The sequence below is a fragment of the Eretmochelys imbricata genome, chromosome 14 (assembly GCF_965152235.1).
Source record: "Eretmochelys imbricata isolate rEreImb1 chromosome 14, rEreImb1.hap1, whole genome shotgun sequence".
Lineage (NCBI taxonomy): Eukaryota > Metazoa > Chordata > Testudines > Cheloniidae > Eretmochelys > Eretmochelys imbricata.
This window is the reverse complement of record NC_135585.1, coordinates 49,035,606-49,062,115: the sequence shown is the minus strand read 5'-3', so window position 1 is coordinate 49,062,115 and position 26,510 is coordinate 49,035,606. Positions and strand designations below refer to the sequence as shown.

The window sequence follows — 26,510 nt, the reverse complement described above, 5'->3', positions numbered from 1 at the left end:
GCACTGCTCCAAACTCTCTCAGTCAACTTGTGACTGGGTGCGCGTGTGGACACACACACACACACACACAACACAAAAATTCCAGAGTGGCCTCGGGTCTTCTCTTTGCTATTGTGTCTTGCTCTCATGTGTAACCGTTAACCTGGACAAAGGGAAGCTGCTACATTCATCCGTTTAAGGGGCTTTAAACCAACAATAGGCCAGTGCCCTTAGTGAACACGGGCGAAGTAAGTCAATCGTGAACCAGGTAGCACAAGGACATACCTCTACACAGTCTTACCCAAAGTGATGGTGAACTAAGAACAATGAGAGTAATAAAATAAATAATTAAAAGGGGTGAAACTGCATTTACCGGGGCTTAGATAAAAGGGAGAGCAACACAAGAATCAAACACTGCTCAGGGGATTCTGTGCCCCTGCGTAGGCACAGAATTCATGTGCCATCCAGAATTTTCTTTTTCTCTGCAGAAAATACATTGTCAGAGACGTGCTGCAGTTACACCTTTCACCCACCAGGGGCCACTGGGGGGGGCAAGGGGGCAATTGCCTAGGGGCCCAGGAGATTTCAAAGGGCCTGGGGACCCTGGCTGCCACCACTGCGGTGGTCCTGGTAGCGGTGGCTGGGAACTCCAGGCCGTTTGAAATCACCCAGGCGTGCTGCAGGGCTCCTATGCGCACAGGCTGGATGGGTGCAGTGGCAGATTAGGGGGAGGAGAAGCTCCAGACCCCGGCAGGAGATGCGCTGGGCAGGGTGGGGATAAAGGAGAAGTCCCGGACCTAAATTCCCTCTCAGCTACGCCCCTTCCCTGACCCCCACCAAGCCTAGCCCGGACCTGCTCTGGCTGGGGGACAGATGCCCCCAGCCGAGCCACTGGAGATGCTGCGACCGTGGAGAGGCACCTCTCAAGTGGCCCCGAGCTGGAGCCGGTGAGAGAGGGCTGGGGGTAGTCCCCAGGGCAGCCAGCACCCCAAACCCTTCATCACCAGCCTGACCCCCTAGCCCAACATGCACAGCCAGAGCCCTCACCTGCCCTGCACTCGAACCCTATGCCCCAGCCCTGACCCCCCCGAGACCGCTTGGCCCCAGCCCCACCACACACCTCCATATTGGTGCACATAACAAAAGTCATTCTGCACATGGACATAAAAAATTACAGGGAACACTGCCACGGACCCCGGCAGAAGCCGCGCAGGGTGGGTGGGAGAAGCCCTGGACCCTGGGAGAAGACGTGGGGCTGAAGCCCCCAGTTCAGGACCCCAAGATGCCCTAGCAACAGAAGCTGCAGGGCTAAAGCCCTGACCCCCCTCTATGCGGAGCTGGCCTGAGTCCCTCTCTCTCCCGTGCCCCCTGCATGGAGCTGGCTCTCACTCTCAGACTGTGGAGTAATTCAGCCCAAATCTACTCACCTTGGTATCGCCATTTCCCCCATCATCACACAGCCATGAATGGATTCAGCCTAGGAGGCAGGGTCAGCATTAGCCCCATGTGGCAGGTGGGATCGAGGACACCCAGAGGTGAAGTGAATTGCAGCCTTGGGAAACAACGGAGAGGGGCTGCTGCCGAATTGCCGCCCCTTCAGCAGGGCCACCCCAGCCACCAGCTTGCTTTGCTGCACCTGGTTCACGGCAGGGAGGTTTTTGGTTGGGGGGGCGGGGCGTTGTGGTTTGAGGGGGGGATAGCGGTACCTGCAGCAGGGCAGCATCGATTTAACCTGCCCTTGCCCTGCTGGCCTGGCAGTTGCAGTGCACCGGGGCGGGGAGGCTGTTGTGGGGCAGCTGGGGTCGGGGGGACACACAAGCTGTGTGGGGGAGGGGCAGGCGGAGGCTGCAGCAGGGTTTGCGCGAGTTGGGGGGGTTGGCACAGTTGGGCTGGGGGTGGCTCGACTGGGCTGGTGGGGGGAGGGGAGTGGCACCCACTGCCCTGTGCTAATTATTGGTCAGTCTTTGGTTATCTGGGGTGCACCAGCCTGGGAGGGGTTGTCTGTTGGGGATCTGCTCTGGGTGTGTACTGGCTGCACCTCGGGTCGGCTCCCCTGCTTTTTTTTCTTTTTCTTTTTTTAAAAAAATATTAAAAGTTCTGCTCGGTGTGTTGGCCTGTCTTTCTCTTAGTGTTGGTTGGTGGGTCCTGGTGGGCACACTGGACTGGTGGTATCGTGTGGGGGGGAGGGGGTAAGAGGGGCAAAGGGGACACTGGCTGTGTGGGTTTCTGGCGGGGCACAGAGACGTGTTGCTTCAGGGGGTCCCCAGAGTGTATGGGGGGAGGGATTTGAATGCAGAATGAGTAGGGGGTGCTGGTATGTACAGCGTGTGGGGGTGTATGGTGGAGGCCTTAGCATGGACAGTGTGTGTGTGTGGGGGGGGGGTGTTGCATGGGGCCCAGAGTGGGGTGGAGGCGTGGGGGTCTGGCTCTGGCATTGTGGGGGCCCTGGCTGGGGCAGTTGGGGGGCAAGGCTTTTGTTTTTTGTTTTTATTTGGATTTTTTTCACCATCAGTGCTGGTACAGCACCCCCACCACCAGCCTGCCCCTGCCTTCCTGACCTCAGGAAAGTGAAAGTAACCTTGTCCCACTGCCCAGAGGGAGCCATGGCTGCAGAGAGCCCCGTGGAAAGTCTCCAGGAGGAAGCGACATGGCCTGTCTGTCTGGAGTATTTCACACACCCTGTCACTCTGGAGTGTGGGCACAATCTCTGCCGAGCCTGCATCGCCCAGTGCTGGGAGGGACCTGACACAGCCGCCTCCTGCCCTCCGTGCAGAGAAACTGTGCAACAGAGAAACCTCAGGCCCAACAGGCAGCTGGCAAATGTAGAAATAGCCAAAGGGGCTGACTTTTCAGGCAGCGAAAGGAGCAGGAGGGGGCAGGGTGTGTGGGGAACACCAGGAGGCTCTGAAACTGTTCTGTGAAGAGGATCAAACCCCCATCTGTGTGGTGTGCGACAGATCCCAAGTGCACAGAGCTCACATGGTGGTTCCTATAGAGGAAGCTGCCCAGGAGTACAAGGTAGGGAGTTGCTGTCAAATTTAATGGTAATAACTTTGGTTACAAGGTTCATTTCACCGGAAGTTGCCTGTTGCAAGTGTACATCATTCAGCTCTCCAAAGCCTTCATTGAATGGGAGATACTACTGAAAAATAGATGATCTGGGAGAATGGCAAGAAGGGCAAAAAATAGTCTTTAAAGATACCTGACATGGGAGACTTTTATCTAAGAAGTGGAATCCTTATTAAAACCAGCTTCCCCTGGTGAAATAAGGGAACTTTTTTATCATAGGTGCCGACCGCATGGGTCCTGCTGTCAGGTCCTGCTGATCAGTGCCTCTCCGTGCCTCCCGCCTGTCAAGCTCAGCTGTGGGGGCTATTGAGGGGAGAGGAGGAGGAGTAAGCATTGTTACCCTCCGGGGATGGGGTAGAATGGGGTGAGTAGAATTGGGGTGGGGCCTTGGGGAAAGGGGTGGAGTTGGGGTGGGGCCTGGGCAGAGCCAGGTGTCAAGTCCCCTCCCCCCAGCACATTGGAAAATTGCTTTTTATAGAACAGAAGCGGTTAAATGATCAGTGAGGCTTGAATCACAAGAGCTGCAGGCCGGTCTATGTGAGAATGCTGCCTTCAGGCTGGAGATGGGGAAGTTACAAGCTGTTGATCTTGTTACTGATTTGTATCATAGAACTTATTATTAGTTTTATTTGGATCACAGCAGTCCCCACAGCCCCCAAATGAGATCTGGGCCCTGCATAAAACACAATGAGGGACAATGCCCACCTTGAACAGGTTGCAGACGAAGTAGACAAGAGGTGGGGAAGGGAAACTGAGGCACAGAGAGGGCAGTGACTTGTCCAAGGTCATGCAGTAGGTCAGTGGCAGAATTGGGAATACAACCAAGATATCCGAAGGTCCAGTCCAGTGCCCAAACTGCTAGACCAGCCTGCCACCCCACAACAGCACTGAGCAGTGATGAAGTGCGGCCATTAGGAAGGAAAGACTCTTTGACAAACATCCCAGGCCCAGCAGGGAGATGAGGTTTCTCATTGGGAGATACTACTGAAGGTTAAACTCAGATGCCGGCACAGGAGGTGACTGTGCTAAATAATGCACGGACCTCCCCCCTTCCCCCCACCCCCCCAGCACCTTGAATCCACACACAAAAGGGCTCCAGACAGCTCAGGGGTCCATGTCATTTACCACTGGGATTACACTGGATTGCAACAAAACTAACCCCTGGGCTGTGCTGACCTGGGTCAGTCTGACCTGTTCTGTGGTGTACATGGGCAAGGACCAACCACAGCGGTTCCATGAGTCCCACAGTGCAGCATCTTCAAATCTCTCAGGATCCACTGCTTTGGTGATCTTTCTAGGGACTGGGACTGTAGATACCTACCCGGAAGGCATTGCTGCTGAGAGTGTTCAGGACAGCACTAGGGCAAAGCCCAACCATTCTTACATCAAATCAGCCTGTCTAATGGGGCTTGGCCCTAATGCTTCTTAGACCACGTCTGTCCAACCAGTGCAATCCCCAGGGCTTCAGGGCAGGAATTCAATGGGGACTTGGCTCCTGAGAAAATCCCAGCCCATATTTTGAGACTGATGTTTTCAATCTGGAATACCAGGATTTCAGGGCACATTGCCCCTCAATCAATTGCTTATAACATTTTCAACGAGCGGGTGAATTAAATTATATATTTTAGTTTTCTTTTTTTAATACCCCTCAGTCCCCACTCCCACAGCAGCAGGATTTGTAACATGGCCTCCCCGGTCCCCCACCATTATTTCTGAGGCCAATCACTGTTGGGGGACTTGACACACTGTTCCATCAGGTACACAAATGCTTACGAGCCAGATTAGAGGTCAGAGCTCCAAGGTTCTGTGCCTGGCTCTGTTGTGCAGTGGTGGTAACCAGATCATATCTATTTTATGCATTCAACCCAAAGGCAGTAGGAATGAGTGGCTAGCACCTGGGTTTTCCATATTGGAGAGCTGGGTTCTTTTCCCAGTTCCACCTGAAGTGACCTTGTGCAGCCTCTCAAATACTTTGTAATTGGGGGGAGAAAGTGTCTGACTGATGACTGCAATTCTCAGGCAATACGTTCACCAGCAACAAAAACCCAGCAGCAGTGAGATTCTCACCCTGAGCCCATGCACCAGAGCTGACAGCATCTGGATGCCATGAAGCAGCAAGGCTGGTTAGAAGCAAGTTTACAACCATGTAGCCAGTTTGCCTTACACAAGGGTAGCAATGTATCTCATCACAATGTGAGTCAGGATCTGTAATAATATTGTATCTGGTTGCTCAGGAAGTAACCAGCTGCTTCCCCAGGATGCCTCTGTCCAGCACACCTTTCCCATCGCAGCTGCAGCTCCTGTTCTGGCTCCAGAAGGCCACTCCCCAGATTCCCTCTTGATCCTGATCTCAGATCCACTCTGCCACAGAAGAGTTCTGGCTGCAGGGCCCAGCCACATGAAACAGCAGCAGTATGAAGGCGAGTGACTGATGGCTACAGATCTCCAGCCATGCATTCCCCAGCAAAACAAGGAGCAATGACAGCCTTCCCCTAAAGGAAAATAATTTCAGCTCACACCATCCAGCTGCAAGAACATACAAATTCCACAGTGTAGTGCATTAAATAGTGCAACATTGTATCCAAGTTTACAGCAGCCCTGGTAACAAGCCACATCTCTGGCAAGCTTTCCTTTCTCACCTCAGCTGGATTTCCATTTCTGGCTGGTGCATGTCCTCTCCACACTGGGCAATAAACTTACACTGGGGTGCAAGGCTGGGGAGCTGGGGGATATTGGCTGGTGCCTTTCTCTGTGTGATTTGTGAGTGGCTCTGGGAGCATTCAGGCAATCCAGCTGGGTGTGGGGTTCCACCTATTTTTGTGCTGAGTGATGACAGCTCCCAATGGGGTTTACTGCTTCAAAGCATTGTGAGAGACAGCCCAGGCTGGAGACGTAAGGGGCCACAGTGGTACCCCAGATCCAGTTTGCACGTGGGGGATCCTGTCACAAGGGGAGCACTATGTCTGCTGACCAGTGAGGACTTAGAACTAACAACTTACGCAGTTTGGTCCCTGTTTGATTTGTAGCTGAGAACAGAGAGAGGTTTGGCTTTAACCTTCGACCTTACAGCAATAAAGACACTCCCTTCACCATAAACTCCAGTGTAGCGTACAAGGGCTGTTTATTACTGAAGTAATTAAAAGGGGAGTTTTCATTTGGCGCAGCAGATGAAAAATATAATGGTTATTATGATTGTATTAAACAGGGCCGGATTAGCTTTTTGTGAGCCTGGCGCCAAACATATTTGTGGGGCCCCCTGGGGAATGAAGGGGCCAGGGGCAAGAGCACAGCAGGCAGGGTGCATTTGATTTAAATCATGATTTAAATCACTAGTCAGGAAGTCTCGATTTAATCAGGGTTTTCTATATACATGTGCATTCTTGATTGTTGTTACAACCTTAATACATATTCTTCACAACTCAGAGATCGATGTAGGTTTCATTTTTAGAAGGTACACACTATACATTTTTAAACAGTGATTTATTTTGAAAACTTTTCAGATTAGTTTTACAGCTATATCAGAAAATGAATGATTGGTTATTTCATTTACCAAAGGTAATTGAAGCAGATATTTATTGTCATTGGGAGGTGAACCATCTCCAATTCAACAGATTAATCATTAATAATTGAAGGATTTTCTTGCCTGGCTGTATTAGGAGGAGAACATCACCAGACAGACATTTCAATTATTTTATTTAACGAAAACAACGTTAAGTATTCTGGATTTTTTTCTTCAACAGCAAACATATAATATTTTAACAAAAAAGCATATGTCCCTCGCTTTTCACATTTATGTCCAGACTTCTTCTCCTTGTCCAGATCTATTGTGCCCCCAACAGTCTTCTATTCATTGAACTTTTTGAAACTTTGCACTTTTAGAGAGAGGTACAAAGGGATTGACTCCATGTACACAAATTTGCAGAGGGACAATAGAGTTGAGGTCTGTTATTTCTCACCTTTACATATTATTTATTTATTTTAAAACATTTTTGCTGTTAACAAGCATGTTACCTCTGGAGACCCAAATCCGCAGTTTGAGAACTGAAAAATTAAGCATCTCTGATGGTGTCTTCTAGACTGAGCACTGAGTCCCATTGGGTAGATGGAAAGATTAACCTAAATAATCTATAGAGAAGCCTGTGGAACCCCATAAGATTGGGTCCCTAATCCATGAACTATTAGAACTCATTTACAAAACTTTTCTCAAACATTACATGAATATATTGTCTCATACTATAGAAATATAATTTATCATCCCTATTCTATGATAGGTTATAGCTCAAAGATATCTCATCTTTAGATAGGTTTTTTTCTCAAAAAGCATTTTCTCAAAAAAATCCAATTTAAATGAAAAAATCCAATTTTTTAATTTTTTTTAAAAATCATTGATTGTTATCTACCCTGACAGCGAGACACAGTGCGGTTGGAAGGATTGCTCCCCAGCTGGAGGGAGGCAGGGGCCAGGGGCAAGAGCACAGGGAGGCATGTGTGTGGGGGGGAAGGATTGGTCCCCAGCTGGAGGGAGGCAGGGGCCAGGGGCAAGAGCACAGGGGGGCATGTGGGGGGGGGGGAAGGATTGGTCCCCAGCTGGAGGGAGGCAGGGGCCAGGGGCAAGAGCACAGGGGGGCATGTGGGGGGGGGGGAAGGATTGGTCCCCAGCTGGAGGGAGGCAGGGGCCAGGGGCAAGAGCACAGGGGGGCATGTGGGGGGGGGAAGGATTGGACCCCAGCTGGAGCGAGGCAGGGACCAGGGGCAAGAGCCCAGGGGGGCATGTGGGGGGTGGAAGAATTGGTCCACAGCTGGAGGGAGGCAGGGGCCAGGGGCAAGAGCACGGGGGGCATGTGGGGGGGGAAGGATTGGTCCCCAGCTGGAGTGTGGCAGTGGCCAGGGGCAAGAGCACAGAGGGGAATGGGGGGGGGGAGGATTGGTCCCCAGCTGGAGGGAGGCAGGGGCCAGGGGCAAGAGCACAGGGGGGCATGTGGGGGAAGGATTGGTCCCCAGCTGGAGCGAGGCAGGGACCAGGGGCAAGAGCACAGGGGGGCATGTGCGGGGGGGGAGGATTGGTCCCCAGCTGGAGCGAGGCAGGGGCCAGGGGCAAGAGCACAGGGGGGCATGTGTGGGGGGGGAAGGATTGGTCCCCAGCTGGAGCGAGGCAGGGGCCAGGGGCAAGACGAGCACAGTGGGGCATGGGGGGAGGATTAATCCCTGCTGACTGGAGCGGGGCAGGGCCTGGGGCAAAAGCACAGCGGGGGGGGGGGGGGAGCTAGGGTTGGTCCCTGGAGCGAGGGAGGTGCCAGGAGTAAACTGCAGGCCAGCAGGGCGGGGGAGGGGTAAACAGGATCCCCCCCCCGCCCACCTTCTCCCTAGTCCTAGCGCCCCCCCCCCCACCCCCCCAGCTGAGCGGCAGGCAGGGACTCCATCCGCTCCGCTCCCCCCGGGCGGCTGGGTGACAGTCCCTGGCTTTGGGCTGCCTGACCCCGGGGGAGCCCGAAGCGGCACCGGCAGCCCGGAGGAGCGGCAGGGCAGTGGCTGAGGGCTCCTCTCCGGCCCCCCGCAGGCTGCTTGCCAGTGACGGGCGGGGGGGACGAGAGGAGCCCTCAGCCGGCCAGCGGAGAGCAGGAGCGAGTGGGCGGGGTGGGGGGCGGAGGAGAAGCCCCGGGGCCGGTCCTAGGGGAAGGGGCTGGAGAGCGGAGCCGGCGCCGCGGCCGCTGGGCTGCAGCAGAAGTGGAGCGACCGGGGGGCCCCTGATGCGTGTGAACCCAGCGCCGTCAGAAATCCGGTCCCGCAGGTAGCAGGTCTCGCGGAGCAGGGAGCCGAGTCTCTGCGAAATTCTCACGGGGCTTCCGCCAAACTGGGGCCCTTGGGTAGATCTGAGTCAAGACGGGACCCCTGGGTGGACTTCTCCGGGAGAGGATCCTTCACCCCAAAGGGCAATGTGGGGGTGAAGGGACGGAACCCCCCCCCCCCGCGTGCCCCTCCCTTTCCTACTTTCGCTTTCTAGTGTGGTGGAGGCCTCGGGAGAGACACATCTCGCTTCAGTGTCTTGACAAAAAAGAGACACCGTTTTGGCAGATATTTGGAAGCAAAGCCTGGGATCCAGCTCCTTGTCTCTGTCATTTCTCCTCGCTTAATTTGGCCTCACTGAAATCATCACTGAAAATGTAAACCCCCCAGAGGAGAATGGATGAGGATTGTAGAAAACCCGGAGATGCCAGGGAGAGCTCAAAACGGTCCCAAAGCTGATTTCCAGGAGTCATCAGGTAGGTGAGCTTCTGTCACTTGAATACTCTCTCTGCTGCTCTTTGATAGCTCCTACGAGACATTTAGTCTTTGGGTGAATAAATAGCTGCAAAATGATCCAGTAATCCCAGATAAATGTATCTGACTCTGAATATAAACTTGCTTTTGAACTATATATTCCAAATTTTAACTGAGCGATTTTGTTTCCTCCCCTTTCATTAGAATTTAACACCAGACTATTGTGGCTATTCGATGTAAGAATTTTTTGTCTTTCCTCTTTTTATTTTATTCAGGAAAACTGGACCTGATCCTGCTCTCAATGCATTCAAAGGGAGTCTGGCTATGAATTAACTTATTGTAGATTTCTGTTTTGAAAAGTAAGTTACAAATGCTTGCAAATCCAACTTTTTGGGCAGCCTCTTTCTCTGTTATCTCTGATACTTGATAATTCTGTTTATGGGACTAAATCATTTTGCCTCTGATATGTTGAAAGAAAAGAAATGGGTAAAAAACAAACAAAAACAAAGAATCTTTCTGTCTCACACACAAACACACATGCATCCGATGAAGTGAGCTGTAGCCCATGAAAGCGTATGCTCAAATAAATTTGTTAGTCTCTAAGGTGCCACAAGTCCTCCTTTTCTTTTTGCGAATACAGACTAACACGGCTGCTTCTCTGAAACCTGACAAACACACAGTTTCTCATTCCTTAAAACTTTTTTCTCCATTGACGGAATTACTACCAACTTCTACACCGATCTGACTTTTTTAATGTGGATTTTGTAGGGATGGGACAAATTCAGACTCATAAAGGAAACACATATTCAGTTTATTTAAATGGCTGTTCTAACTACATAATATGAAAAAGTTCACTTAATAATGCATTTATTCCTTTCTTATTTAATGTGTCCTCTTTAATGTTTGACTTTAATGATTTCCTGTTAGTCTCAGTGTTACGTTCACTAAGATGAGTTTTCTTTCCTCCTTCTTCCCGTTGTCTAGGTCAAGTTACAGTGCAGATGAAGGTTCTCTCATCCTGCCACAGCTCCCAAGCCAGCTCCCCTCTCCCTGGGTTTATCATTTGCTTCCTTACGTGTTCTGTTCACAGGATGGGATCAGGTAGGAATCCGCCCCGTGGCTGCTGTTTCTTAGAGAATTTATTTAGGCTCCTGAAGTGTCTGAACAACATGCTCCACTCAGAGTCAATGTAACTACTCCCGGTGTGTAAATGTAACCACGCAGCAAGATCAGCACCTTCATTATCCATTGTTTGCTCTCATTCTGTTGCTGCTGCAGGGTTATTTTATTTGCTCCTGGGATAGGGCTCAGGTCTGTTTCTTCACACGAGTCTCTTGAAAAGGTTGTCAAGGATGCCCAGAGCATTGACTGGACACCTGTTGAAGAGTTTAACCATAACAAGAATAATTCATAAAGTACATAAATTATCTTAGAGTATCTGAGATATCCAGAGATTGGAGCCATAGTTAGAGCCCCATGTGCACAAAAATGTAATAAGAACTAGAATATCTGAGAGAGGCTGGGGACAGGTATTAATACCTGATGGTGTGGGCCCCTGGTGAGGGCCCTACATGACAATTGCGCCGCCTCCTCTCTCCACTGTGGAATATCGGAGCTCGTTTTGATTCCACTAGGAGTCTATTTGGGGGAGGGAGCTCAGTGGTTTGAGCATTGGGCTGCTAAACCCAGGGTTGTGAGTTTAATCCATGAGGGGGCCATTTAGGGACCTGGGGCAAAAATTGGGGATTGGTCCCCCTTTGAGCAGGGGGTTGGACTAGATGACCTCCTGAGGTCCCTTCCAACCCTGATATTCTATGTCATGTGACTTTTTTTATTGGGCCTGTTAGCTAATACATATATGTTAGGTGTAGTATACACCACCTTATTATTAGGTATTATATGCACAGTAATTCTCTCTTTACATATGGTGATGGGCAATTAACGGAATGTATTATGCTCTTCTAACAATTCTGTTCACCCACATCAAATATCCCACCAAACTTTGCTAAAGTTAAGTTAGTGTTCACGGTAGAACATCAGAAGCCTATCAAAGCCAAGAGACATGAATGGCATGTCCTAGCAGTGGCTGGGATGTACGTGTGCTCCCACCTGGTTTGGAATGTTCTGTCCGAAACAGCAATAAGGAACGTACAGAACAAGATTAAGAAGTGGGGGGTTGGAGGGGGTGATGGATAAAGTGCTTTTTCACTTGCAAACACCCCTGGTATAAATATAAGTGGTTTTGGTGGTGTATTTTTGAAGCACAATTTCTGTGTAAGGTGAGCACACTGCAAGGTAAGGATTGCTTTCCAGAAGGAGGATATGTATGTCTCCTTTTCATAGTGTCCTGATTTGTCCTTAGGCAATACATTTGGCAACGTTTGGTTAATTGGTCTCTTGATCATATGAAGTATTGAACCACAATAGTTCAACAGTTGCCTAGAGCAATAGGCCTAGATCTCAGGAGCGCCTTGGTGGAAGAACACCAGATATGGCCCACCAACCCTCCCCTTATTCCTGGTGAGGACCAGCAAATCTCATGCCAATGTCAGTAAGCGTGTCAATTTGAGAGCACTTAGAAAAAGGGGCTACTTGAATAGCTTGTCTCAACTATACACCGAGCATGTCCATTCCCAGTTCTCTGCCTCACCAAGGTTGTTGTTGTTGTTATTGCTGTCCCGGTGCATTTTCCAGCAAAATTCACGGTGATTGGACCCCCTGACCCTGTCGCTGCCATCCTGGGTCAGGAAGCTGTGTTCCCCTGTCACCTGTCCCCCCGGATGAGCGCTGCAAACATGGAGGTGAGATGGTTCCGACCTGAATTTGTATCCTTTGTGCACCTGTACCGTGATGGGAAGGATCAGTATGAAGGGCAGATGCCAGAGTATGAGGGAAGGACAGAGCTTTTGAAAGCCGGACTCACAGATGGAAATGTTCCCTTGAGGATTCTCAATATCAGACCCTCTGATGAAGGACAATACCACTGCTTTGTTCAAGATGGTACTTTTTATGAAGAAACCGTATTGGAACTGCGGGTAGCAGGTCAGTACCTTGTGTCAGTTTTAACTGTGTGTGGTCTGCAGGCTTTGTTCTTTCCTATCACAACAGCTGTGACTCCTTGCTTGTGAAATATTTTGCAATAACACAGTGTATCTAACTTTCAGCAAACAGCCACTTTCATACTTGGGAAAATATGCTGAAAACTTTCCCAACGTGTTATTAAACACATTTTCAGGATGGCCAAGGCACTTTCTTGCCCAGTCTTGATTGACTCCCAAAGGGGTCTTTAATTAAGAGGGAAAGGCCTTCTGGACACATAAAGCCTTCCAATTGCTCTGCAGTGGTTTCTAGGATGTGTGGCTAAGGTGGGGCTGCCAGACTTTTATGGCCTTCTTATGGGTTGGTTGTTATGTAGGGGTGTAGTTAAAATCAAATGCAGCCTTATTTGCTGAGACTCTATAGTGGTGATGGTGGTGATGGGGAGCTACATATTAACCACTCTTAGACAAGACTGAGTATTCATTTATCCCTTCATTTATCCAGTATTCATTTATCCCTTCTCCTGACTACCCCCGTGAACAAGTGCTTTCTAGTGTGAGTAAGGGATCCACAAACTGTCCCTCATCCCTTCTGCTTTATAAATTAATTCATGGAATTGACACCTTTATGTGTTTTCCCCTTAGGTCTGGGCTCTGCTCCTCTCATCTCTGTGGAGGGTCACCAGGATGGAGGGATCCGGGTGGTTTGTCGATCAGCTGGCTGGTACCCAGAGCCTGAGGTGCTGTGGAAAGATTTCAATGGGCAGCGTTTACCATCACTCTCTGAAACAAAATCCCGTGGCGATAACAACCTGTTTGAAACAGAAACTGCTCTCATTGTAACAGAACATTCAAACCAAAACTTGTCCTGTTGCATCAGGAACACCGTTCTCAATCAAGACAAGGAATCAGCCGTTTATATAGCAGGTCAGTCACCATCCAAACCCCACACTGAACTCACCACCACCAGAAACCAAACAAAACATAGGAAGAAAAGAACGGAAACATCTGTGGTGGATATTTCAGAATCCACGTACAAACACAGAAAATAGGAGACTGGTATATTTACGAGATCACAGTTTAGGTAATTTGATTCCCTTAGTTGTGAGTATTCAGAAAATCAAAGTTTGGGATTTCATGTAAATTTAATGTGAAGTCTGACTTTCCTGATACTAGCCTGCACGCATGTATGCACACACACAAAAATCTTCCAGCATTTTTTAGGAGAAATTTTCACTCAATCCACTGACACAATATGATCCTGCAACCTTAACTTCACCTCAGTGATTTTTCTGAATGTGGTAAGGTTTGTCATGTGGCCTCTTTGTGATCTTGTTGCTGCACCAACTCACTGTTCATTGCTTGTTGTGGGAAACGTCACCTACGTCATGTGATGTTGTTTCTAATGACATTCAGTTGGACTTGTGCTTCTTACATCACTTTGGTCAAGATCCACAAATGGACTCATTTTACCCTCGTGTAGTGGTGCGGTGGTCGTCCCTCCCACTCTGGATTGGAGGGAGGCCACACCGCCTCACTATACCACTGGGATTGCTGCCTAGTCTCAGGGGAAATTAGCAAACTGATGTTAGCATCCCAACCGGTGTAATGGGGCTGAACCCCAAATAGTCCAGGGGTTCCGGCCCTTAGGCAGGAACAGGGCCTCCCTGGAGTGTGTATGCTCTGGCCCTTAGGCAGGGGCCAGAGCAAACCCAGCGGTCTACACATTTTTGCGTAGTGTACACATGGCCATTCTTTCACTCTTGTCTTGCACAAATCCTGCTGGGCACCATTTATGTATTTGTATGAAATAAAAACATCTGACTGTAATCAGCCAAATTAAGACAAGTTCTGGTGTTTTGTTTTTCAGATCTCTTTTTCCCGAGGGTGAATCCCTTGATGGCGACTTTGAGTGTGATCCTGGTAGTTTTGTTTGCTTTCATTGGCCTCACTGTTTATCTCTTTAAAATGAAAGGTAAATATCAGAGGAAGAAATATACTGTAAATAAAGATTTTGTTCTAATAAATAAATTAGAGCAATTTAGGAATTTAATATTAAAAGAAGGTGTGATCTGCTGATCTTGTCCTGTATAAAGAAGAAGAATGCATGTGAATTTATTGATAGAGGGTGGTGGGGAGGGCTGTGGGGGGGAGAGCGGAAGAGGACTGTGTGTGTAGGGAGTGGGGAGTGGAATAGGAGAGAGGAGAGTCTTGGGCAATAGAACTGAGTCAGAGAATCGGATCATAGCAGATACATCTGTGTTCTGCTTGGTCCTTCATCTCCCTCTGCTGCTAGTTCTCCGGAGATTACCACTGTCTGTCTCTGGTCCCACTTGAGAGAAGGTTCTGCAAAGCCTAGCCTCTCATATTTGTCCTTCAAATCTCTTTTCTGCTAATAAAGTGTAGTGCACCCGGACATTACAGTGAGAGGCCCTGTAGAAATGCCCTTGTGGTAAATCAGTAAAGAAACACATTTCTTCCTCAGTTAGGAAATTAAAAAATCATACCCACTGTCACATAACTCAGGCACAGCTATCCTTAACCTGCTGAACTTCATCCATAAAGAATATCTGCCTGATTTCCAAATCAATCAGACTTCCTTCCTAATGAATTGTGTACCTATAGGAAGTCGTCTTCAAACACTTTTAATGAAGCAAGGAGATGATATTAATTTACATTTATTTTTGTACTTTTCAGCGAAACTTACTGAAGAAGTTGGTAAGTTTCAATTTCCCTTTTTTCCACAAATACAGACTTTGACCAAGTTACACAATTGCATATACGCTTGTTGGTTTCTCTGATTTATTTTTATTTCTGTGTGTTTGTTGGGTGGGGGAGGGTTAGTATGTGTAACAGGTTGGACCATTTCAGGGCCTGTTTGGATGTTTCCAAAGACCCTTTCCCCTTAAAAGTCCTTTGAATTAGGGGGTTAGGTCAGCATAGCTACGTGTACGAGGAGTGTAAGTTTTCAATGCAAACCAGCCTCAGTCTCAGAGTCTTTGAGAAGAATCTATAGAGATCTGTCAATGAAGGTGTGCTGAAATGGGAATTTTCTGCATTATTTTAATGAATTTTTTGTGCCTCAGTTTCCTCTAATGTGACATTGCTATCCATTGGGGTAAAAGGACTGTTTGCTCTCAGGGCAGGCTAGAAGACATAAGTCTGGGTGCTGCTTAGTTGTCTGGGCCTTAGACCACATACCGATGGAGCATCTGAGAAAATAATGGCAAGTCCAGTCACCAGGGAGTGTAGCATCGATCAAGTGAATTCATGACAGAAGTTTAAGAACAGCTGAACCCCATGACAGGATTTATCTTCAGCCACTCCTGCTGCAGTCAGCTTGTACCCAGGGTCATGCATGGGGGGAGGGGGGTCAAGCAGAGGCACGGGGCCCCAAATAATCATCGAGGGCACAGAGCTTCTACAACCCCAGGGCTGCAGAGGCAGGGAAGAGTAACCTGCTGCCAGGGCCAGGGCGGAGGCAAGGTAAAGCGAACTCCTGCTGGTGTGGGGGAAAGAGCAAGCTCCTGTGTGGGAGGGAAGAGTGCTCTGCCAAGGTGGGCATAGGGGAAAGAGCAAAGTCCTTCCCTGGCCAGAACAGTGGGGGGAGCGAGCTCCAGGGATGGGTACAGAATGTGCCCCTCCAAAAGGGATCAAATTTAAATTTCTGCACACATCCCTGTTTGTACCTGGTCTGAAGGGCCCTTGTGAGTGGCAGAGGGTCACACGTTCTCTTCCTCACAGTGGTTCTGTTGCAGAAATCAGCTCCTCTGAGTTTCAGCAGCCTTTTTGCTGGTTGCGGCCCCCTTCCTGTGACAACCTCTCTCTTTTGAGATCATTTCCTCCAAATGGAGCTGGCCCTGCAGGAATGAGGCCACTTGAGCCCAGAGGAGTTTTCGTCTTTTCCTGACTGGGATGGGGCTGTGTCCCAGGACAGGGTGTGTTAAACAAGTTTAATAAAATTTGGGGTAAGTCTAAATTAGATAAACTTTCCCTTTTGATGGGGAAGCAATAGAAACAAGGAAGTTGAGTAAAAATAATCACCCAGCCTTAACTTTGTATTGATGATAATGAGAAATAACACATAAGGCAAGAAAAGCTCATAAAAAAATTTATAACATATTTCTGTTTATGTTTTAGTGAAACGAGATCTAGAAATTGGTAAGTGTCATTTTCTTCCTTCTGAGAAGAAATTTTTTGTACACAATTGGATCCCCCTATAGGAGCGTGATAGGGTCATCGGTGGTTATGTGACCTAGTGGTTAGCACACTTAGTGCCCCCTCCCAGTGGGCAGATCTTGCAGTCCTGACCCTTTTTGAATCAGAAGGGCAGGGAGGTGGGCAGTGGAAGGGGAGCCTGGGCCCACCCACTCTTCTGGGCTCTGAGCCAGGGCCTTAGGAGGTTCAACAGTGTCTGGTCCCCAAAGTTGTTTTCCGAGTTGCCCTCCCTGGGTCACTTCCAACCAACTGCTGGTCTCCCCCGGTTCCAATCCAAAATAAGGTGAAAAGAAAAAGAAAAGGCAATGAAACCATCAGCCCTGATGGGGCTAAGTATACGGTCCGTCCTTTGTCAGGAGGCTTCAGGGCAGGTCTGTCCTCCTCCCCAGCCTCTCCCGTCTGAGCTGGGTTGCTCCCTTTCCAGCCCTCTCTCCAATTGAAGCATGCTCTGCAGGGATGGATGTGCGGGGCTACCTGGGCCCAGTACTGTCCTTTCACCACGTGAGACGCAATGTGGGGTTTGTATACTCCCTCGCCCACCCTCCCTCTCAGACCCTGGGCTGGGGTGTCCTGGGGCCAGTTCATGTCCCCACCATCCTGTGAAAACGAAGTCCACGCTTTTACCACCCGAAAGCTGTATGGCTTCATTGAGTGAAGCCACTGAATAATGCCTGGATTATGGCCTGTCACTGAGCGCAGCCAGTGGATTGGTGCACAGTCAGTTACTAGGTGGAAGGGCTAACCCTACAAGTAAGGGCATCAGTGGCTCATTTCACCTCCAGGGCCTCCTTCTTGATGACTGGTTAGGCTACCTCCTGTGGAAATAGCTTCCTGCTGGGATAGAGAACAGGGTGTTCTTCTTCTCCCAATGCCTGACGTGGGTGCAGTGTCCTTAACCTGGTCTGTCAACTGGGCAGCCATGGTAGCAAAGTTCGGGATGAACTGTCAATAGTATCCTGCTAATCCCATAAACCACCGGACTTGCTACTTTATGAAAGGGACGGGGCAGCCCACTAAGACTTTTGTACCAAAGGTCGTATCTCCCCCTCCCCCACCCCGCCCCCCACTCCCCCGGCATCCTTCCCTAGGTAAGTGACTTCTTGGGTGGGCAGCTGACACTTGGTTGGGTTGGCCGTCAAACCCGCCTCTTTGAGAGCCCCAGATACCTCAGGGACATGCTCCATACGCTCGTCCCAGCTCTCCCTGCAGATGATGATATCGTCCGTGTAGGTGGCCGTGTCGGATCCCTGCAGCCGCAGCACTCTGTCCATTGGCTGCTGGAAAGTGGCAGCGGCCCCATGTCGTCCCAAGGGCATGGTTCTAAACTGCTGTACTCCATCGTCGGCAGATTGATTAATTGTTGTGGCGTTGTTTGCTTTAAATTTACCCTTTTTATTTATTTTTGCATTATTAAACCTGTTTTTTTTTTGGTTGCTTACTTGTTTTTTATGATTATTCTCATGGGGGGAGGGAATATGAATTTATAAAATGTGGGGAATGACTAACCTGGGTAAGTTTCACACAAAAAGCTAATTTGATTAACTGGTAAGCAATAGAGTAATTGGATTTGTTTAGTTCGGAGAAGAGAAGGCTGAGGGGGGACGTGATAACAGTTTTCAAGTACATCAAAGGTTGTTACAAGGAGGAGGGAAGTAAATTGTTGTCATTAACCTCTGAGGATAGGACAAGAAGCAGGGGCTTAAATTGCCATGAGGAAGGTTTAGGTTAGACATTAGGAAAAACTTCCTAGCTGGCAGAGTAAGTAATAAATGGAATAAAGGAGGATGTGGAATCTCCATCTTTGGAGACTTTTAAGAGCAGGTTAGACAAACACCTGTCGGGGATGGTCTAGATAATATTTAGTCCTGCCACGAGTGCAGGGGATTAGACTTCCAGTCCTAGGATTCTATGATTCTAATAGAATCACAGAGTTTATGAGCAGAAGAGACGACCAGATCATCTAGTCTGACCTCCTTAAGAGGCAGCGGAATAGAAAAAATTTCTAAGCCTTATTTATCACATTGATGATAATGAGAAATAAAACATAAGAAAAGGGAAACACCTAACAAACAATTTGTGTATTTCTGCTTCATTTTTAGGCAAACGAAATATAGAAATTGGTAAGTGTCATTATCCTTCCTCTGACAAGAAATTTTTTGTATGAAATTGGATCCTCATGTGGGGGTTTGTTTAATTGTTGTGGAGTTGTTTGATTTTCAATTGAACATTTACAATTCAGTTGCAACATTTAACCTGTTTTTGTTTGTCTGCGTGTTTGTTTTTTTATTTATTATTATTTTTTGGTTGAGGGAGGTTACAGTAACATGATAAAATGTGGGAAGGAGGCACTAAATTGGAGAGATTTCACACCAAAATTTAATTTGAAAAACTGATAAACAATAGAGTCACAGAGTTTAAGACCAGAAGGAACCACTTGTCCCTCTCTAGTCTGACGTCCTGAAGAAGAGAAATAAAACCTAAGAAAAGGGAAACGCCTAACAAATGTATATATTATTTCTCTTTAATTTTTAGACCTACGAGATAAAGAAATAAGTAAGTGTCATTCTCCTTCCTCTGACAAGAAACTTTTTGTACCAGTTTGGATCCTCATGTGGAAGTTTGTTTTCCAATGGAACTTTCAAAATTGTTGCAATATGAAATCTTTTATGTTTGTTTGCTTGCTTTTTATTATTACTAGAATTATTTTGGGGGCAGACAGGGGTTTGTTTTGTAATGTAACTTTAATCAATGTGGGGAAAGACTAAACTGAATGAATTTCACAGCAAAAGCTAATATGAAAAATTGATAAGCCATAGAATCATAGAGTCACACAGTTTAAGAACAGAAGAAATGACTGGCTCCTCTAATCTGACCTCCTCCAGCGGAGATTGAATAGAAAAAAATATCTCTCAGCCTTAATTTTCATATTGATGAGAAAGCGAAATAAAACATAAGAAAAGGGGAAGTCCTAACAAACAATATGTGTCTGTCGGTTTGCTTTTTAGGCAAAAGAGATACAGAAATTGGTAAGTGTCATTATCCTTTCTCTGACAAGAAAATTTTAATACCAAATTGGATCCTCATGTGGGAGCTGGTTTAATTGTGGTGGGGTTGTGTGCTTTTAAATTTAACTTTTACAATTTTGTTGCAATATTAAACTTTTTTTTTGTTTGCTTACTTGCTTTTTATTATTATTCTTTTGTGGGGGGTATTGTAACTTAACAAAATGTAGGGAAAGACTAAACTGGATAAATTTCTTGCAAAAAGTTAATATGAGAAATTGATGATCAATAGAGTCATAGAGTAACAGAGTTTAAGACCAGAAGGGACCACTGGGTCCTCTAGTCTGACATTTTGAGGATGAGTTTGATGTCTTTCAGCCTTCACAGTCATACTGGTGATAAAGAAAACTGAAAACTAAGAAAAGGGAAATGCTGAACAAAAATATGTATTTATTTCTGTTTAATTTTTAGACCTACGAGATAAAGAAATAAGTAAGTATCATTGTCCTTACTCTGACAAGAACGTTTTTAAATGTAACTTTTAAAGTTCTTGCAATATGAAACCTTTTGTTTGTTTGCTTGTTGCTTTATTATGAATGATTTATTATTAATTATTATTATTTTATTATTATTATTATTCTTTTGGGGGAGGATGGCGGGTTGTTTTGTAATGTGACTCTATACTGTCTGGGGAAAGACTAAAGTGGACATATTTCACACCAATGAAAAACTGAGAAGGAATTAATTATAGAGTCACAGAGTTTAAAACCAGAAAGGGCCACTGGATCCTCTCACCTTACTGTCCTGAAGAGGAGGTTGAATAGAAACAATCTCTCAGCCTTAACATTAGTATTGATGATAAAGAGAAATAAAATATAAGTAAAGGGACACTTCTAACAAACACTATATGTATTTCTGTTTAATTTTTAGACAAACGAGATATAGAAATTGGTAAGTGTCATTGTCCTTCCTCAGACAAGCATTTATTTATTTTTGGTATCAAATTGGATCCTCATGTGGGAGCTTGTTTCATTCTTGTAGAGTTGTTCAATTTTAAATTTAACGTTTACACTTTTGTTGCAATATGACATCTTTTGGTTTCTCTCCTTTCTTTTTATTATTATTCTGGGAAGGGTTACTGTAATTCTGTAAAATATGGGGTAATGGTAAATTGGAGAGATTTCACACCAAAAGCTATTTTGAAAAACTGATAATAGAGTCACATAGAGTCACAGAGTTTAAGACCAGAAGGGACCACTGGGCCCTCTAGTCTGACATTTTGAGGATGAGTTTGATGTCTTTCAGCCTTCACTGTCATATTGGTGATAAAGAAAGCTAAAAAATAAGAAAAGGGAAATGCCGAACAAAAATATGTATTTATTTCTGTTTAATTTTTAGCCATACGAGATAAAGAAATAAGTAAGTATCATTGTCCTTGCTCTGACAAGAAAGTTTTTGTAACAAAATTCGATCTTTGTGTGGCAGTTTGTTTAATTGTGGTGGAGATGTTTGCTTTTAAATTTAATTTTTAAAGTTGTTGCCCTTGGAAACCCTTTTTTGTTTGTTTGCTTTTTTACTGTCATTCCTTTGGGGGATGTGGGTGGTTGCTTTTTCATGTAACTTTATAAAATATGGGGAAAGACTAGACTGGATGAATTTCACACGAAAAGCTAATTTGACAAATTGGTAAGCAATACAGTAATAAAGTGGGTAGTGGCCAAAAAAATATGGCCCAGGAGGAATTGTCAGAAGGCTCTGGTGAACTATCAGCCCCTGAGATGATTAACCTCCCTCCACACTGCAAAGTGTGGGACGTAACCAACCTGAATTAAAGTGGACCCTGGGCAATAGCCTGTACCCAAAGTCTTGCCAGCTAGCCTGGGTGTAAAACACCACCAAACTTGAGTCAGAGTTTTTGGGCTTGCACAAGTAACAGTTTGGGGAAGCAGACAAGTAAGATCCTGGGCTAACTCTGCAGTGAAGATCCACCCTGGGAGAGAGACACTCATGCAACCTAATGGAGGTTCTGATGCTTTACATTTTAGTATATGTCTGGAAGAACTTTCTTTTTCCATCAGTCATTAGTTTGTACAATATTGAATCATGCAATACGTGTTCAGATCCGCTCTCATCTCTAATTATGTGGCTGGTTTTAGGGTGGAGAAGATCTGTGGCACCTATAGAAGAAGGTAATTTAAGATCATATTTTATCAATGTCCAAATATCTGTTCCCATGAGGCAATGTGCCCCTTTTTTCCTCGAATGTGGGGGTTGATGTGATCGTTCAGGGCAGACCTCCCCAGCACCCGGCATTTCACTGCGCATCATGAGGCAGGGTTTGTGCCTATGTCCTACCACACCATACTGACTCGACATCATATTGCATCTACTCTTCCTTCCCCTCCACTGCCAGCATGTGCGCTGCACCCTGCAGAGATCTGAGACCGCAGCTCCTACTCATTGTACAGATCCAGTCCACAGCCACTTCTCCAGGGGCAGTTTGTTTAATCTTCCTGTGCTGATGGCTGATCTCCAGTGTCTCCCTGTTTCTTCCTTCATCTTTTTCCCATTGAAGAAAGCCAGGAGCTCTGCAGTGACCCCACACTGATGGGGTGAGCAGGGACTGTGTCTGTGTGAGACCCTTGCTCCAGCCTCAAGCCTTGATCACAGAGAAGGGTTCCCTTGGGTCCATTATAAAGATGTAGGAAGCTCCTATGATCAGAGCTGTGAGCTTGTCTCTTTTCTCCTCTCTCTATCCACCATGGCCCAAGTATGTTCCTGTCTCTGGTAAACAGGACGTCACTTCAGTCTCCACATCACTGGCATGACCCTCTCCTTATTTCCACCTGCCACCTGTTCCACATATCCTCCTAGTGGCGGATTAGCCACTGGGCTAACAGGGCCTGTGCCCAGGGGCCCCAGCCAATTGGGCGGCCCCAGAAAAATGGACGCCTCTGGGCCCCAACCTGTTCTGCCTGCCCAGCAGTCCTGGGTCAGAGCTCAAGGGCTTGCCCCACTCCACCCACCTGGCACTTCAGCCGGGGAGTGAAGTTGGGGGTGCAGGGGCTTGCCCTGCTATCCGCCTGGAGCGCCAGGTGGGCGGAGTGTGGCAAGCCCCTGTACCCTGACCCCATTTCCCTGGAAGAAGCGCAGGGGGGGATGGCGGACTTCAGGGAGAAGAGGTCGGGAGAAGCCCCCACTTGCTCTGGCCCAGGGCCTCACAAAACCCTAATTTGCCCCTGCTCCCCCCACACGCATTGCTTCTGCCTCGTTCCACCATGAACCCCCTTCAGTGGTGCTGACCCCTCCCTCCCCCAGGCTACTGGACCTTTGTGCTGTGATTGCTGCTGAGCAGTGCCATTCTGGGCAGGTTCAGTCCTGGTAGCGTGTGGCCTGTTGCTGTCCGAGCTGTGACATTTCAGAGCAGGCCGGGTGCAGTGGGGAGGCCCCACAGCAAAGTCCAGCACAGGGGGAGCTGGGACACAGTGAGATTGAAGGTGGGGTGCGGGGAGGCTCTGCCAATGTTCACTGAGTTGTACCATCTGCTGGGGCTGCCAGAGTCTTTAGTCCCTTCCCTGGGGAGAGGTGGGCGCAGGAGGGGAAAGATCCTTTCACTCCATCACGGACCCGTCTCTGCATTGGGGAGGGAGCTTCCCTCTGGGGTTTAAAGCTGGTTCTTGCCTCCTCTGTTCCCTCCTCAATAAAAACTTCTGACACCTTCCTGGCTGTGTCTCTGCCACTGGGAATGGAGCAGCCCCAGCAGAGGGAGCTGGCAGCTGAAGAGAAAAAGACTGAGGAAGTGCAGTGACATCCCTGCTCAGTCTTAGGAGCCCAGGTCAGAGGCAGCTCCCTGGGATCCAGGCCTGTCCCAGCCAGGATGGGGCTGCTGGGGAGTGTGAGAAATGGCCCCAGCCTCCCCCAGGGCTGAGCTCTGCCCCTCACGCTCTGATTCTCTCTTTTCCTAGTGAATGTGACGCTGGATCCAGACACGGCTCAGTCCCAACTCGTCCTGTCTGAGGATGGGAAAAGTGTGAGATGGGGAGACACACGGCAGGATCTGCCCGACAACCCTGAGAGATTTGATTCTCGGGCCTGTGTGCTGGGCTGTGAGGGATTCACCGCGGAGACACATTGCTGGGAGGTGGAGGTGGGGGATGGGGAACTCTGGGCTGTGGGGGTGGCCAGAGAGTCTGTGAGGAGGAAGGGATGGATCAGCCTTAGCCCTGAGCAGGGGATCTGGGCTGTGGGGCAGTGCGGGGGGCAGTTCCGGGCTCTCACCTCCCCTGAGGCCCCTCTGCCCCTGAGCCAGGTCCCCAGCAGGATCCGGGTTTGTCTGGACTGTGACCGGTGGCAGGTGACATTTAGTGATGCTGATGATGGGGCCCCGATCTTCACTTTCCCACCAGGCTCCATCCCTGGGGAGAGAATCCGACCCTGGTTCTGGTTGGGGGTGGGAGGATCAAGGCTCAGCTTATGTCCCTGAGACAGGGGGTGGAATATCCCACTGGGGGCCCCAAAATCAGCCTTTCTATCCTCGCATGCCCTAGTCTTTATGACCGTAGAGGACTTCTGGCTACCCAACCCTCTGGCTCCTCATCTCTATGACCCCTAGAATCTCCTCCCTGCCCTCCCTGCAGCCTCAGGGACGGGAGGGGGAGGAAGAAGAGCCCCTTGGAGCTGCCAGAGGGCCATGAGAGGCAGATGTGGGGGCTGGGCAGGAGGTAGAATGAACAATCGGGTTGGGGACAGGCAGAGGTGAGGGTGGCACAGAATTAATCAATCAGGGTTTTGGGAGAAGCTGGAAGCTCTGCAGCAGCAGAGAGCGTTTTGTACAGATCTGTGTCCTTAGATCTCATTGGGGCAGCAGGAGGAGAAGGGATAAAATCAGGGGAAAGAATGGAGCAGCCAAGGGGGATGATCTGTGGGAGGGAGGAGGGGAGAGTGGGAGAGGAAAATAAATAGGTATCACAAGTGAGGGCTAGAAAAATGCTGAGTAGAAAAAGAGACAATGAAGGAAAAGGGAGAAGGAAAGGGAATGTGAGAGGGACACCTACAAGATCTCTATCAAGCTTTCTTACAACTACAATACCCACCTGCGGAAGTGAAGAAACAGATTGATAGAGCCAGAAGAGTTCCCAGAAGTCACCTACTACAGGACAGGCCTAACAAAGAAAATAACAGAACGCCACTAGCCGTCACCTTCAGCCCCCAACTAAAACCCCTCCAACGCATTATTAAGGATCTACAACCTATCCTGAAGGATGACCCAACACTCTCACAAATCTTGGGAGACAGGCCAGTCCTTGCCTACAGACAGCCCCGCAACCTGAAGCAAATACTCACCAACAACCACATACCACACAACAGAACCACTAGCCCAGGAACCTATCCTTGCAACAAAGCCCGTTGCCAACTGTGCCCACATATCTATTCAGGGGACACCATCACAGGGCCTAATCACATCAGCCACACTATCAGAAGCTCGTTCACCTGCACATCCACCAATGTGATATATGCCATCATGTGCCAGCAATGCCCCTCTGCCATGTACATTGGTCAAACTGGACAGTCTCTACGTAAAAGAATAAATGGACACAAATCAGATGTCAAGAATTATAACATTCATAAACCAGTCGGAGAACACTTCAATCTCTCTGGTCACGCGACTACAGACATGAAGGTCGCTATCTTACAACAAAAAAACTTCAAATCCAGACTCCAGCGAGAAACTGCTGAATTGGAATTCATTTGCAAATTGGATACTATTAATTTAGGCTTAAATAGAGACTGGGAGTGGCTAAGTCATTATGCAAGGTAGCCTATTTCCCCTTGCTTTTTCCTACCACCCCCCCTGACGTTCAGGTTAAACTTGGATTTAAACTTGGAGAGTGGCCAGTTTGGATGAGCTATTGCCAGCAGGAGAGTGAGTTTATGTGTGTGTGTGTGTGTGTGTTCCCGGGTGGGGGGGGGGAGCAGGTTGAGAAAGCCTGGATCTGTGCTGGAAATGACCCACCTTGATTACCATGCACATTGTAGGGAGAGTGGTCACTTTGGATGAGCTATTATCAGCAGGAGAGTGAGTTTGTGTGTGTATGGGGGGTGGGGGGGTGAGAAAACCTGGATTTGTGCAGGAAATGGCCCACCTTGATTATCATACACATTGTGAAGAGAGTGGTCACTTTGGATGGGCTATTACCAGCAGTGGGGGGGGTGGGGCGGAGGGTGAGAAAACCTGGATTTGTGCATCTCAAATAAATTGGTTAGTCTCTAAGGTGCCACAAGTACTCCTTTTCTTTTTACCTTAACTCTGTATTTCTTGGTTTTCAGAAGTTTGAGTTTTGTTGAACTCAGACCAGGTGGGGGAGATCAAATCTTTTAGGGGACCAACTCCTGTTGTTGAGAGAGAGGAGCTTTGGAGCTACACCGAGCTCTTCTTTAGGTCTGTGTTGCTGGAAAGCTTGTCTCTTTCCCCAACAGAAGTTGATCCAGTAAAAGATCAAACACCCTCCACCTTGTCTCTCTCATAGACGGGGGCCAGCACGGCACAGAGCAAATCACTTCTGATGACCTTGCTGTTTTGGAAGGTCACGATCGTCAGTGGGAAACTGTCACTGTATGTTAACAAAAGGGGCTTTGTTGTTGGCTGTGGGGGGGGGGGTTGCCATTTAGTTTATGATAGTCAGCAAAAGCTTTTCTCTTTTTGAAATCCGGACTGGACTGAGAGTCCGCTGTTCAGGTGACCCAGTTACCTGAATCCAGGCCTGATTTCAGAGAGAATCTGCTTCCTGCTTTTGCTGCGTCTAGTCAACTAAATAGGAAAAAAAACAACCCCAAAACAAACCCCCTCTCCCGCAACAACAAACCCCCTTTATGTTAAATTTTAACAGAAAGTTCCGGTCCCCCCCGCACTGGCGGCCCCGCGGGACTGGGGCTGTGTCTTTAAGAG

The 26,510-nt window shown here is 48.1% G+C and overlaps 1 protein-coding gene across 1 annotated transcript; it reads left to right on the top strand.

Annotated features, from left to right (window-relative positions):
- Nucleotides 1-8,693: 8,693 nt before the first annotated feature.
- On the top strand, nt 8,694-25,748 carry LOC144274839 (butyrophilin subfamily 1 member A1-like). Its single transcript, XM_077833937.1, has 9 exons — nt 8,694-9,308; nt 9,582-9,665; nt 10,291-10,407; nt 12,001-12,348; nt 12,990-13,271; nt 14,215-14,319; nt 19,095-19,115; nt 21,721-21,753; nt 23,530-25,748. Exons 3-9 carry the CDS (start codon nt 10,308-10,310, stop codon nt 24,045-24,047), a joined length of 1,407 nt encoding a protein of 468 aa, XP_077690063.1. The 5' UTR covers nt 8,694-9,308; nt 9,582-9,665; nt 10,291-10,307; the 3' UTR covers nt 24,048-25,748.
- Nucleotides 25,749-26,510: the final 762 nt, after the last annotated feature.